We start from the raw sequence: 15,259 nt of genomic DNA on the forward strand, positions 1-15,259 counted from the left end.
CACACCTTTATGATTCCGATGACAGTCCTGCTGTTACCTGGAAACACGCCTGTATAAACACATACCATAGCCTGACTCAGTAAGACAAGAAGAGGATTTTCAGCTTTCACAGCTTTCAACAGAGGAGAAAAAGAAGAGAAAAAAAACCCTAACCTTTTGCAAATAATTTAAACCCCACGCTGAAATAAAAACAATACAAAGAAAACACATGAAATGAAACCAAGATTATCATGTTAAAAAAAAAAATGCTCATTTTGATTTGTATGAATTTCAGAAAAATTGGAACAGAGCTGACAAAGGACTGAAGAAGTTGTTTGATACTTTCAAAGAACAAAAAAGGAAAAAAAGAAACTTTAAAAAAAATGTGTACACTATTAAAACAAACAAAAACAAAAAAACTTCTATTTGTAGACTGCAAAAAATCAGAAACTGTCATTTAAATGTTCATCTATTACTTTTTGGTGTAGTATGAATGACCCAGAGGTTTTTAAATCAGTACGGTAAGATGTAAAAATGTAAAAACTTAAAAACCAGTTAAAAGTCCAAAATATACGCCCCTTTTCACATTTTCCAAAGTCTTTGGTGGGCCAATTCTGGGCCCCAGGCCGTATGTTTGACACGCCCCGATTTAGAGAATGCAGAGAAAATCAACACTGAGTGATCTTCAGGTGACACTGTATTACAACAGACATGACTCTGTAAATCAATTAAATTTCAAGCCATTGTGATCGCTGGGTTCAGCAAAAAGAACACATCGGTATCTACTACACTATTACACATTTTCTTGTGGTTACAAATAAATAAATAAATAAATAAATAAATATAAAAAACAACCCCCATCTGAAAGCAGACCATTCATTTTTAGTGTTTCAAGGCAACTATGCAGAAACCTAAGACTGAAAGAGCACTGCCGCTAGAAGCAAAAAAGTAATAAAAAAAAAAACAGTCGGCCTTCTCTTTAATGATAGTGCTTTAAAAGGACTGGGCTCAGGAGGGTTAAAATTTCCACTGGAGGTTCTCATTTCAAAAGGCAAGTGCAGGTGGTTGAAATGCTCCTCTATAACGTTCCAAGAGTGAGGAATAATTAAGTGGAGTGGCTGAGATGAGAGGGATCATAGGACACCTGAAGAACTTAATAATGGATACAAGCTGAAGAATGTGGGGAGACGGATTCGAAGTACTTGTTGGAAATCAAAATGTGAAGTAAAAAGGACTTTCAGAGACAGAATATAGATTAGAAAGATGCCACTGCTTGGTACAAATAACTTGACTGTTGTCAGTGCTTTGTTATTCTGATTGCAGTATATTTTAGTAGCTTGTTCTGAGCACATACTGATCATTTTGTTATCCTTTCTTTAATTCCAAGGGCCCTCCAACCACATCTGACACCAAAAGTGCTTCTGTCCCACAAGGCACAGTCAAATGCATTGTGAAAACTGTGCCTTCACAGAGCAGTGAAATGCAATGAACGGTGCAAACATGCATAACACACTCCTGAACAATCCTTCCTCAAAGGCATGCAACACATTGCACATGGTTATAGACACAGAAAGTGACATAAGTAATTGTGTCAAGAAGGGGAAAAAAGCCTCTGGGAAAAAAACAAAAACAAATCTACAGCTGATCATTAGTGGTATGAAAGTGGTGTTCTTGTGACTGTCGCTTTAGGAAAATAAAGAAAATGTTGGATGCAGCCCCCCCTCAGTGCTGACATCGGGGAGTAAGTGGGCTTTCACATGCTGTTCAGCCATCTGAAGAGCACTTCAGTGGAAGCATATTGATGCCTTGAGTAGTGAGCTACAGTACAAGCACAGCACAGTGCAGTTCATTCCCACGTTCTGGAAAACAGGGAGAATAAAATGTTTGCTGGTATATAAGCTACATGTATTTTGCTGCGGTCCATAGTGTGTCGGACCCACACATTTACACAAGCCCATATTGTAGATTCTAGTCTTTCATTTTGGATTTCACCTTCAATTCTCCATCTAAAGCCAAGACCTGGCTAAAATGCACCAAACGCTGAACTCTAATGACTGCAACTATACTAAAAGAACCCTTTTGAGTCAGAAATTTGGATGCTGTGATGTATGAACAGCCCTCAAGGATGATCTGTTATGTTACATTATATCTTAAGCCAACATCAAACTCCAGGGCAGAAAAATTAAGTTGTAATTTCCTCAAATGGGCACTTCAGGATACCTCTAAAAGCCACTCCACCCCCACAGAATCCCAGGTTAAAATACTCAACTTTACAGCCGAAACGTGTCTCTTCAGGCTGTCCGTTTTTTGTCTCTATAGCAAATCCACCTGTTTGTGACCACTGCACAGAGTGAATTTATTTTTAAAAACACATCAGTTTAAATTGTGTTGAGGCTTGGTGGCACTGGCAGCATTGAGTCACAGGTGGATTTCTCTTAATCAGTATCAGGTAGTAAAAGACAAAAAGGAGTCAGCTGTTAAGTTTTTCTGGTTAGTAGATTTCATATCTTGTTATTTGCTAACTTAAATTAGCATGTCCTCTTAATATCAAAATGAGTAGAGTTGAATCCAGCCAACCCGTCTAGCTAGCCAGCAATAGCATTAGCTCACCCAAACACAGTCATGGCCAGTTTCCATTTCCATCTTATAAGCCTCATTCTGTCCTCTGATAATTACTGATGATTTAATGATAATTTTATTCTCTGTAAAATCCCAAATGTGCTTCTAAAACATTGTTTACATATCACTTATCTGCCTCCACAAAATCTTATCACTTGGACTTGGACTTTTATGGCACTTTTCTACTCTGAGCACTCAAAGCACTTTTTATTACAAGCTGCATTCACCCAATCACACGTTCATTCAAACAAGGACTTTGTCTAGCATTCACAATCTTATGGATGCATCAGGGGAAACTTAAATTCACTATCTTGCCCAAACCAAACTGGAGCAGCTGGGGATTGAACCACCACAGCAACAGAACCACACAATTTTTTCTACTGCATTATATTTTCTTTGTTATAACCCTTTTTACCGTTTCATTACATTCATTTTCTTGGGCTGGTATCTTCCTTCTACAAAATGCCTGAAACATATGTAATGATTCTGAGCTAGATACACTGGTACAGCTGCTGTAATGTGATGCCAACAAATCTATTTTGAACATTTTAAGCACGGGGATGTGCTTAGGAAAATTAATCTAAATCAAAATCATCTGAGAGTATATTTTAAAAAAAAATTTAAAAATCTGAACAAACAATTTTTTGCATGCTGAGAAGCGTACACATGTTTCATGAACAGAGTACAGATGGTCTCTTTGTTGTTGCAAAGCTTCACTGCAACGGGCAAAGTGACATGTCTCGTGGACCTTCAGTACAGAAATACTTTAATGCACTGTTATGAGTTGCCGGTGAAAATAATGTCAGACAGACAAGCTGGCAGGCAGCACATATTCATGAGCTAATAAAGCTTTTACTTCCATTGGGATTATGGTTCTCACAGAAATGAAAGCCTAATAAATTCACTGTCCCCTTTAAGCCTAATCTCTGTCTTCATCTGCTTTGGGAACAACAAAACCCATTATACAGATCACTGTTGTCGCTTTACATAGCCACACGCGCTGACCTTTGCAGTGCCAGTGTCTCGAGCCAGCTCAGACTGGCAAAGGAAGGAGGAGTGAAAGGCCGCTGCCAAACACATGGATGCACTCATACAACTGTTTAATGGATTTGACTGATCTGCTTTTCTCAGATAAAAAGCATTAGGTTGATTGATTTTGCTAGATATAAAAAAAAAAAATAAAGGAGAGAAGAAGAAAAAAGACGACAACGTTTGGGACTCTACGACCGCTGAATACTTTGTCCCGCTGCCTGTCAGGTGTTCTCTGTCCCCATCTGGTGCTTTGAATAATTTACAGGTGTGTGTGTTTCTATGTGGGGGGAGCAGGTCTGAGTTAGACTGCACCGTCTATGCTTAGATACACCTACACACGCACCTCAGGACTGTACACACTGATAACACAGCAATCGTGTTTGTTGTGTACCAGCAAAAAGATTTAAAGTGAGCCGACAGACAGATCCATCTACTCAGAGTACCTCACCTATAAATACATGCTTTTTTAACCCTTTCACACATAGTGGTCACTACAGTAGACAGCTATTCAAATGCTGTTTTCTTGTATCAGCCTTTCACAATGTCATTGTTGATGGTATACTTGCACATAAACCACTACATTGGACACTGATGTGTCACTCCATACCCTGCCACCCACTCCAAAGGTGATGTTGTCCACCTAAGTGGACAAGTAAAAAAAAAAAAAACTCTTTGAAAAGTACATGTTTAAAAAAAATGAAGTTCGAAAATCTTTTTTTCATGCCTAAAGATGAAAAAAAATACTTAAGAAAAAAAGCCTGATTGAGGTTGTCATAATTCATGCATAAATGGTTAAAACAAATCTTGCCTTGAGAGTAATAACTCACAAAAAGTTATGATAACTCAGGTAGGTAGCGATTAGTCTAACACCATACACAGCTAAGAAGGATTATGATGCAGCTTAAAGAAGACATTTTAAGATGATACAGGATGGCATGGTGTTCTGAGAGGAAGTGTGAATAAACAGCCGACAGCTTCTATCCTTGAACAGGAGCCTGGGTTGGTGATTTTAATGCAAGTGCTTGCAGTCACGTTGCACTTGTGTGCTGCTACATCTGTGCAGATCAGGCATGTTTTTCTTTCAGTAACAAAGACAAACAGCTTTGTCCAGATTCCTGAGTATAGGAATCCACTCCGGGCTTACCCCACCCCCAGACAAACTTTGCTCATCGAGCTCTCGGTCTGATAGAGGATTTGGAAATCTGAGGTTAAACACTAAAGCATTTAACGTCACTCAAACAGGCTTTGAAGCTGGTTTAACAGAAATCTGCTGCGTCAGCAGCTTCAGCTATGCGAACTGCATTCTTTACATCCCTACGGAAAGTTAATGCGTCTCACTAAACACAAGGAAGCTCGTATGACTGCAGTAAACCTGTGTGACAGTTTAACCTCACAAGGTGGTAATGTTTGAAAATTAAATGTGGAGCCAAGGGGGGTTATGTAAAAACATATTTGTGTAATTTCTGTCATCTTAAAGAAAGAAAACTTGATCACTTGCGACAGTAAGGCCCGACTCTTTAGAAAGTTCGGTGTAATTTTTTCTAGCCTGCAGTATTGTTACAAAGGTGTCAGATCGCTCACTAAATAGGTTAGAGAGATGGCATCGCCACACGCTATCTGGGTTTGTACCACGTCTGGGGCATTAAATGTGCAAGAGATGAATAAAGTAGTCACTTTTACATGGGTGCAATTCCAGAAGCATAACAATATGTTTGAGAATAGTAACCTATAATATAAGATAACCTCTTTAGTCTCTTTGCCAGTGAGACTTCATGTTTCCTTCCCTTTGAATCCTCTAGAGACTGGACCACATTACTGTCAGCTGCCTGATGTGGACACAAACTGTGCAACCATCTCACTAACAAAAAGAAAAATCCAACATTAGGAACTCTTTTTTTGGGTCTTTTACTCAATTATTTTTTTATTCCTTTAGAGACAATTTCACCACAGTGAAAGTTTTCTTGATGAAACGGGCACTAAAGCAGGACAATCAGCAGGCTACCCCAGTTACTTAAGCTCATTATATCACTCATAGAGTATGTATAAAGTGCTGTCCCTGTCCCTATGTGGTCTGAAGAAAAATACACATATATATATATATATATATATATATATATATATATATATATATATATATATATATATATATATATATATATATATATATATATATATATATATATATATATATATATATATATATATATATATATATATATATATATATATATATATATATATATATATATGCAGATTTCTCTGCCTGCTCGAAGAACTTTAGTGACAAATGGGGCATTATTCACTTGTCAAATATCCACAGTGAAGTTGCAGAAACACTCACTTGGAGCAGTTATCCTTCCTCGCTTTCTCTGCTGGTGCTGTCAGTAGCATACCACATTACAAGTTGCTTTAGAGTGCAGCACAGTAACAAAAGGAACAAAACTGTGTCACAAGGTGTACTGCTCAAATTTACAACATGAATATGGAAAATTAGAAACAAATGTATTAATTTGCTAAGCATAAAACACTAGAAATCATCAACTTGGATTCTCATTATCCTTTTTTTGCATGTTAGGTGAGCACAGCTGAGGCTTTGTCTTATATTTTATCTGCGAGTCCTGATGGAGAGCGGCATCGCCTTATTAGCGAGAGCGGCATGTTGTCTGTGTGAATGAGCAAAGTAGGCAGCGGAGGAAATTCTCTCTGGATTCATTACTACTAAACCACCTGGGCTTTCCCTGCAACAAACACGCTGCTCAACTAATGATGTCAAGAGGTCAAAGGAGGCCACTGTATGTATATACTGTATGCAATAACAGACTTCAAGGTCTCCGCTGAGTGAGGCAAATAATGGATTTAATAGTTAGCAGAGAACTACAGCTCTATATTATGCTTTCATTTTCTTTCTCCTGACATTTACAAAACAGGAGCACGGTGTCTCAGCTTAAAACCACTCACATTAAGTCACTGTTAAAGGTTATTTTATGGCATCTCTTCTGCACTACACTATCCAGTGCAGGAAGAACCAACCGTTAGGAGGGAAGGGCAAAATAAGCCCAAATTCAACACTACTGCTCATAAACTAATTACAATCATTTCTATTTTACTAAAAAAAAAAAATTCCAGTATTACCAGAATTCCCAATCTCTATAAGGCTATAGTAAAAATTAGATATTCATGAGACATACTATTTAACTCCTGTGCCTACTGTAACTCAGTACGGCAATATGGTATCCACAATTAGGCATACAACGTTTGATGCTCTGTGAGGCAATTATCCAAACATACATCAAGATATTTGTGCAACTGAAGAGGAGTAAAAGCTGCTGTTATGTTACTTGGTTTGTTTACTAGCATTAAAATCAGTTAATTACAGTAGCTCTCTTGCTTTAATACACAGTCCACCTTTGTCAGGGAAATCAGTTTAGTCCACCTATTCAATAGAAGTATCTTAATTGGATCCATGCTATCGACGATTGAGGATCTCAAGACAAAACACTGTTGTTAATATTTTGTCCCACTCCTTACATAGATCATGATCAGGCTCTGAGGGCCAAAACATTAAAACATTAGTAATCGGGTTTTTTCTCATTTTTGGAAATCGGAAAACAGCTGGAAAAATACTAAAATAATCTTTACATATTGCTATAATACAGGATACTTTCATTTTGTAGAAAACATTCAGTCTTAGGCACGACTGTGGTAAACTTTCATTTTACCAATGACCTTCATAATCAATGCCAGGTCTGGCATCATTGAGTGTCCCATGCAACACAGGCAGCAGGCCAGAATCAAACAAGCCACCACAGCAGGTCTCCCTCCACCACACTGAGGCGGCAGGACACAGACCCCAACGTAATGTGAGCGCTCCAAGGAAAAGGAAGTGAGGAAGTCTCCACAGAAGCACAGCATGGCAGCAGATGGCCTCCTAGGCTTCAACCATCTGGTGATGAGTCGTCCAATCCGCCATCAGCCTGTCCCCTTTCATTTACACATGATTCTTTAACAGTAAGACCTGCTGCTATTCCCCGACTGCACCTCTACAGCCATCCCCTCCAGCCTTCGGACACAGATGGAGAACATAACCTCAGATTAAGCTTACAGTCCACTCTCCTGTCAGGGCAGCCAAAGGACCCACTGCCACGTCACATGTCACAGAGCCTAATCAATGAGTGTTAAACCTTTATATGCCATTCTCTGGCCAGCCAGGAGATTATCATCTATCCCTGTGTTAGGCCTGCTCCCAGCATGGCTTACTTTAAATAGCAATATGCTGATTGCATTGCTGTCTGTGTGGCTGCCTATTCAGTAGGGGCTTTCAGGCAATCTAAGCTTTATGTTGGAATAATTCCAGAGATGCAGCCCTTAAGCTGCAAAACTGTACTTAGAAACAGAATTATCATTGCTTTCTTTCCCAGTGCTACCGTCTGAATTTCCTCCCCCTCTCCAATTCACCAGTCTTTAATTACATAGGCTTGATTTATTCTTTTTTAGGACATGCTGCACACATACAATGCTACAATTTGGACCAATATGTAACAGTATATACTCAATAAATCATGTGGAAATGGCATGGACAATAAAAAGTGTCTCAGGGTCAAGAGGGTATTGATAGATCATTTGCTCAAAGAAATATGGTAATAAAGGGACACGTAAAGATAGATATCGAGGGTGTTAATGTGTGTGTTGTCTGACTTATAGTTAATCTATAACTCCATTTAGGAGGCAGGAGCTTCAGGGACAAAGGCACCTAAATACCTACCCCACACACACACACACACACACACACACACACACACACACACACACACGACAAATGATCTACAGCTCCCTCCACCAAACACACAGACTTATTCTTATCTGTTGATTTGCTGCTTCGTGCAAAACACATTACATCATTAGCAGGTGTGCTCAGGTTGTAATATATAAACTGGAGAATTAGCAAAACATCTGCTAATTATTGGAAGGCGAACAAAAAAATTCCCCTTCCCTTTCTTTAATTTAGTCCAGTTACTTCAAGGTTTAAGATGTGATAGGCATTGTTTTTTGTGTCTTGTTTTACACAAACACACAAAAAAACCCGCAGATTCATCAGTAATCTCCATCATTCAGTTGCAGCCCTATAAACAAATGCACTTGCAGAAATGTAATGAGCAACATTGATTAAGGCATTTCTTAAGGAGAAAGTTTCTGGTTTCAGTTCTCACATTTGATTCGCTATTATTATTGGATATTTTCTTTGCCTTCTATGAGAGTAAATTTCATTAGTTGTGATTTGGACTCCTGGTCAGACAATCTAACACATTCACAACATGCTGATTCAATCACTGCTGTAATAGCTGCTGATTCAAATGCATCAAAGCAACAACACTGAATCAGAAGTGTAGGAGATTGGATTTATCAGCCTTCCATAGTTTTGATTTTTTTTTTACTGCTGATCAGGTATTGCGAAAAGGAATTTTAAGATTTTTTTTTTTTTTATACAAGCAACATTTGATTACCCCGAAACTAATTGGAATGACAAAGGCAGCCAATGTAGTTTCAAGGAAGTCCTGTGGGATGAAATTTCATAGAAGCCATTTGTTCCCTCCTTCTTAAAAAGGTATTTAGCTGACAAGTGACACCACTGCTTAGCACTGAGTGAAAGTAGAAAAGAAAAAGGGAACTTTTTCTGTGCCTGTGAGTAGGTGGGAACTCCTGCTTTGGCCTGGCTGCCATGCTTGTCACAGGTCCGCTGCATGGGTCAGTTTCATGACACAACACAGCTGAGTCCTTTGAAACCGGCTGGGTGAGTACACCAAACTGGCGAAAGGAAGTCAGGACTGTTGAACTGGTTTCTTACGCATTAAAATACTGAGGAAAAGCAAGCACTTTGGTATGGGGTGGTACTCATTACATAATTGAACATTTATGCAGCTAGTGATTCACGCCTCACATCATAGTTTCCATAAATCCAAGTTTTGTGTGTTACAAGTAGAAGAATTCCTAAAATAAATAAATGAATAAATAAATGATCTAGAATTAGGTTTAGGTCTGAAAAGTTTTCCCTTTTTTGTGTGAAATTAAATACATTCCAGCTGCTTGGAAAGCAAAGACAGGAATATATGTAGATGTGAAGAAAGAGGGAGAGATGGTGATTGCGTAACTGTGGCAGTGAGCCACAGAATCAACATTCACACCACAGTATGGAGGCAAAATACTGTACGGTACCATGTAAAACTACTGTGGGAGTACACGCCACTACCTCCAGTACTGTGGACAACACACATACGTACAAATACACACTCCCACAAGTACCACCATCTCTCCTCATTAGTGGGCAGTGTTGACTCTGACACCTCCATATGATAACCCTCTCCAAACCATATTCCTATCCTGAAGAAAAGGAAGAAGCAGAGCACTCAAGAATGAATCCTTTTGAAATTCTGCTCATAAATAAAACATAAATCCATAATTATAAATATGGCATCAACCCCCACTCCCCCACCACACACAAACGCACATACACACACATAACATCTGAATAGTCTCACTGACAGTCCACCAAGAGTCACCTCATTAATTTCCCCACATTGCAACACAATCTGGCAATAAAACAGAGGTGATCTTCTCACAACCTGGCGCTTGAGAACAGCGATATTTAGAATTAAATGTATTTGAGGGCTGACAGGTGAAACGGGCAGCTCTGGGGGCATATTTGCCGTCTTTTCGCCGCACAAACACATTTTTAGTCAGCGCAGGTGTCATGAGAGGCGCTCTGAAGGGCAGCGCTTTCTGGATTACTCACCCCATTGCCGCGGACTTGAGGAACAACTCCTTCTTTTTTTCTTTAATCTGAAGGTTATGTATTGGCTGGGTTGAGAGGAAAAATAATGTTTCAAAAGCGCAGTCCGTAGATGATTAGCGGTCCAAAGAGTTCATAACCCCGTGTGCCAGCTCCGAACAAGTCCTCTTGCCGCTGAGAGACAGCTGAGATATGAGAGAGAGAGAGAGAGCAGTTCTTCGCAAACTCGACTCACCGGGCTGTCAAGCTCATTCTCACAGAAGCCTGTTCAATTCAGGAAGTTTTTTCCTCCTCTCCTCCTTTGTTTTTCCTGTTCAGATGGGCGGGTGTGAATCCCACCTTGGCGTGGCTTCTCCCTCGCCGCCTTCAAACAATCGGCGGTGGTGAGTTAAGTTAATGTTTGCATTTCGCTGCTCTGCGCTGAGCTGAGCTGAGCTTCTTCCTCCACAACGGGGCTGTTTCATATCAACGGCAGCAGCAGCGACACGGGGTGGCTTCCACCTGCTTTCTCCTTTCAGCCACCCACTGTTTCCTAAACCTGTCATATCTGTGGTGGCGTCTGCGGTTTTAGATGGACTTTCAGGCCAGACTGGTGCTTCTTTTTTAGTCATAAACAAAAATAATAATAATTTTCAGTTAAACCCGACGGTTTTTTAAATAAAAAAATCTGATGCACTTACATGTTTCCATTCACTGTGCTGGCTTCCACCAGTTTGCCCTTTCTCACAAATTAAGCGGAATAACTGTTCAAGGAAACTTCGCTACACCACTTATTAGCATCTAATTGTGTCAATTAATAGCTCTTGAATCTTTTCATAATGATTGTTGGGCTTTTTTCTTCTATCCCGTTACTGCCAGGTAACATTCATTAATCTCTGGCAGGTGCGCGCGCTCCCAGAACCGTTAAAATTTGTAGAGGTTTGTTCCGGGGGGGAAGGATTTCAGCGATGTACAACACTGAAATTTCAGAAGTGGAAAGTGTCGCTAAAGCTAACGACGTACTTGTCACATTAAGGTATTTTTTAAAAGCCAGAGATGTAACTGTTTTTAATCTAGGTTTATCTTTCGTTGTTTATGTGTTGGATAACTACTATTACTGTCCAGAATAGTTATCTTATTGGGAACACGCGGTTTAGCAAGACCAAGAGGGAATATAAACACGACGCCGCGATAGCAGCTTTTCTGTGTTATTAAGTATTTCAATAATTTGTGTGCTCACAGAATGACCGAAACTGCGGAAACCCAGCAGAACTACGAGGAGATGTTCGCAGACAGGTTCTCCTCGGAGGATCAGGAGTACCAGGAGTATCTAAACCGTCCTGCAGACCGCCCTCCCATCGTGGAGGACTGGAGGGGTCGTGGGGGAGGAAACCAGAGGGGCAGAGATAACAGGTAGGGTTCCTTGTTGATTTCACTTTGTCATTGCGAAACTGCTAACGATTGAGAGAAGTGATAATGATAGGAACACCGCTGTAATGTAGCTGATAAGCGTTAGAAAATATTAAGGAGAATTCCCCTAACCATCGTGTAGCTGGGATATCAGTAAGGAATGAGAGATTTTGTTTAGGTGCTCTGAACTAGTAAAAAAGAATGCAAAATACTTATCATTAAGTAAGGCAGTTTTCCACTGAAAAATGACAGCAAGATAGTCAGAGGGGTGAAACTATCCTTAAAGATCAGTATTCCACTATGCCATTGATCTGGACAGTGTACTATGAAGTACGTTCGAGATACCGCTGATATATTTTGAAAGGCATGGCACTGGCAGCATCTACCCAGTCGCAAGCCCCCCCAACCAACCACACATGACTCCAATGATCTGTGTGACTTTGAACCAACACAGACACATCTATTCTGCCCTTCACCCAGGACCAGTTTGCCACTTGGAGCAAATTACTTGAGACAGCACACAAACTCCTCCCCTGTTATAAGGTGGCGATTTGTGGAGTGGTGGAAAAGAGCTTCCTCCATCCTGAGAGAGAGGATGAAAGCTCGGTCATTCAGGTGGTGCTCAGAATAAAGCAGCTACTTTCACACATATCAAAAGGAGCCAGTTTTGGTGATTCAACCATCTGACTAGTTTCCCTCCCAGATGAGGTGTTTAGAGCATGTCCTACAGAGGAGTTATCAGGGCCAACCCAGGACAAGTAATTTCTTTAGTCATTTCTAAGACTTTGTCTCTCAGCTGGCTTGGGAACACCTCGGTGTCGCAGCACAAGGGCTGGAGGAGGTGACTAAAAAAGGGAGGTCTGGGCATATCTGTTTAAACTCCTCCAGGAACCACGAAAGAATGCTGATGAAAATGAGGACTGTGTAAGTTGTAAGTCTGCTGTAACAAAGACATCTGATGGATTACAATTGTTATGCAATGAAATTAATGTAGTGTCTGTAAGATGGTTTTAGTTTTGTTTGTAATTCAGATGCAAGCTTTGTCTGTGAGCAAATTTGATGTAAGGTTCATAAATGTGTTGTGTGACCCCATTAATAATTGTGTAATGAAATTCTCCAATATTTGCAGAAAATGGCACAAAAAAATTCAAGGAATAAGGCTAGATCTCAAAATCTGTGTTTGTTATGCTCTTAAGAAAACTTGGACCCAATACAGTCTGCCCACAGAGGTCAGAGGGATCTTCCAGGAATGTTGACGCTATTTTCCAGAGAACTGATTAATCCATAGGTGGTAATTTTGGACCTGTTAATATCTAATCTGGAGCATAGCCTGCAGGTTAGGTTGGCAGAATAAGTTGCCATGGTGATGTACCCCAGTAAGCAGTGAACTGCCTTCATAAAACTGAAATCCCAGCATTAACACTGAAGTTTCTGGAGGAGTTTCCTGGTATTTTACCCTCTTGTAAATGAGAAATCTATTTTTAAATTGTGATGAGAGATTAGAGAAACCCAGTGAGCACGACTCACAATACCATAGTAGTTTATAAGGACAACTTAAGCTAATGTCTATCAATCACTGCCTGTTGTTTGTTAATTTTATGTCATCATCAAGGTACCATGACCGTGGTCACAGAGGACGTGGATGGGGAGGAGACCGCGGTTGGAGACGAGATGATCGTGGACAGCAACATTGGCGAGACAGAGACCGAGACAGAGAGCGAGACCGAGACAGAGAGCGAGACCGAGACAGAGAGCGAGACCGAGACAGGCACTGGGGTCATGGAAGTGGGTCTTATTCAGGTCGGCCAAGCTCCAACCAGGGATACAACTTCTCCCATCAGAGACCACATCATGATCGCTGTTGATCTCTCAGGTGTTCCAAGCGTTTAAAGTATTTGTAATCTTTCAGCTCACATTGTAGTACTATATGCAGGAGTGTGCAACTAATGTTTCTTCCAGTGATTCAAGATGCATATATAAGCCAGGATGAGCAATGTATAAACTAAAAAGTCTTTTGTGTTTATCATTTTATTTTTGATGCACTGATTTTTACTCTCCAAATTAAAATTCCTGGCAGGTAAATGGGACTGTGTAAAGCTGCTGCTTTTCTTTTGGATTTCCACTTAGCTTTTTTCTTTTTTTCCCCTCCTTCGTCATACCTAACCACAGTAATGTTTTCCCATGTTATTTCACACTGCTCAGCTCTGTTGTCATATTTGGATATCTTAACAGGAGATAGCTTTGCAGTGGAGCTCACACTGCAAATGACTGTTTCTCTCGGGTTTGTGGGCTGCTGTATAATTTCATTAGCACATTATTGCTCTGAAATTTCACAGGAGCATTGTTTTGTTTATTTTCTGCTACTGTTTTATATGCTTTGGTATAAAATTGTGTGGTACAGTGTTGTAACAAACACTAAACCTGAATTTGTGGACAAAACGGCATCAGTTTTCTGTGTCAGAATGTTATGCAAGGACATGTAGACATAAGAACTAATCTGCTGTCAATAAACTTGTACCATTTTTCTTTAAATAAGATATTTCTGGGTTTTGTTTTGTTTTTTTTAGTTATATAGTTTTTTTTTTTTTGTTTTGTTTTTTTTTTTAATTCTTTCTTTCATTTAGTCTCACTAAGCTGATTCAAGTTGTAGCACCAAAGGATCACTGTCCTTGTATTACATAGCATATAAATAGTAGTTTTGTATGATGTGTGTATACACACACACACACACACACACACACACACACACACACACACACACACACACACACACACACACACACCTCTCCTACTGGTCTACCGTTTGGGTTTTTTTTTTTTTTTTGTTTGTTTTTTTTTTAAATTAAAAATTATGCAGTTTAATGTCTCCTTGCATTCTGAAATGAAAGCATAGTACAAATAAGCAACTGAAGATTAAAAAAAAAAATAATGGAATCAACTTAGACCTAAATGTATTTTAAACTTTTGACTCATCAAAGTAGCCACCTTTGACAGATATAACAGCTGAACACACCCGTGGCATTCTTTCTACAACAGAAATCAAATATTCTTCAGAAAGTTCTTCCCATATCTTTTGCAGACGTTCCCATAAATGTGTGGCACTTATAGGTTGCTTTGCTTTCGCTCTTCTGTCCAGTTCATCCCAAACCAGCTCAATGGGGTTTAAGTCTGGAGACTGTACTGGTCACAGTCGCAGAATGCTGTGGTAGCCGTTTTGGTTCTCAATCTCTACAAGTGACTGACCCTAGATCCAGAAAAACAGCCTCAGACCATCACACTTCCTCCATATTTGACAGTTGATGTCAAACACTTTTATTTTTCAGTTTTGGGTGACCTTTTCTTTAACCTCTGGGAGTTCACCACTTACCTTTGTACCATTTCAAGCTATTCACTGGACTTGAATGACTTGAATTGCAATAAATAACTGGAAAAATTGGGGTGTTCTAAAACTTTTGA

General features: G+C 39.7%; 2 protein-coding genes across 5 annotated transcripts in view; one reads left to right on the top strand and one right to left on the bottom strand.

The window, feature by feature from the left end:
• homer2 (homer scaffold protein 2) overlaps positions 1 to 11,261 on the bottom strand; it is a 31,920-nt gene extending 20,659 nt beyond the window's left edge. Inside the window, exon 1 of one of the 3 annotated variants that reach the window (XM_003458193.5) lies at positions 11,095 to 11,261. In XM_003458193.5, the coding sequence (XP_003458241.1) occupies positions 11,095 to 11,096 (2 nt within the window). In that variant the 5' untranslated portion in view covers positions 11,097 to 11,261. Of the gene's footprint in view, positions 1 to 10,417; positions 10,552 to 10,649; positions 10,771 to 11,094 lie in introns of those variants that run through there. The other 2 variants (XM_005463182.4, XM_005463183.4) reach the window with 2 other exon arrangements.
• ramac (RNA guanine-7 methyltransferase activating subunit) lies at positions 10,658 to 14,340 on the top strand. 2 transcript variants are annotated; one of them, XM_005463181.3, is made up of 3 exons: positions 10,658 to 10,797; positions 11,636 to 11,806; positions 13,416 to 14,340. In XM_005463181.3, exons 2-3 carry the CDS (start codon positions 11,637 to 11,639, stop codon positions 13,666 to 13,668), a joined length of 423 nt encoding a protein of 140 aa, XP_005463238.1. In that variant the 5' UTR covers positions 10,658 to 10,797; position 11,636; the 3' UTR covers positions 13,669 to 14,340. The 2 variants fall into 2 exon arrangements, with proteins under 2 accessions (XP_005463238.1, XP_003458253.1); XM_003458205.4 differs by lacking the exon at positions 10,658 to 10,797 and adding an exon at positions 11,303 to 11,429.
• Positions 14,341 to 15,259: the final 919 nt, after the last annotated feature.

The sequence above is a fragment of the Oreochromis niloticus genome, linkage group LG1, assembly GCF_001858045.2.
Source record: "Oreochromis niloticus isolate F11D_XX linkage group LG1, O_niloticus_UMD_NMBU, whole genome shotgun sequence".
NCBI lineage: Eukaryota > Metazoa > Chordata > Actinopteri > Cichliformes > Cichlidae > Oreochromis > Oreochromis niloticus.

Bases quoted from the DNA above. Each gene is read 5' to 3' on its own strand.
- ramac (XM_003458205.4), top strand. From the start codon at position 11,362: ATGTACAACACTGAAATTTCAGAAGTGGAAAGTGTCGCTAAAGCTAAC. The intron at 11,430-11,635 runs GTATTTTTTAAA...GTGTGCTCACAG, and splicing joins GACGTACTTGTCACATTAAG to AATGACCGAAACTGCGGAAA. The intron at 11,807-13,415 runs GTAGGGTTCCTT...GTCATCATCAAG, and splicing joins CAGAGGGGCAGAGATAACAG to GTACCATGACCGTGGTCACA.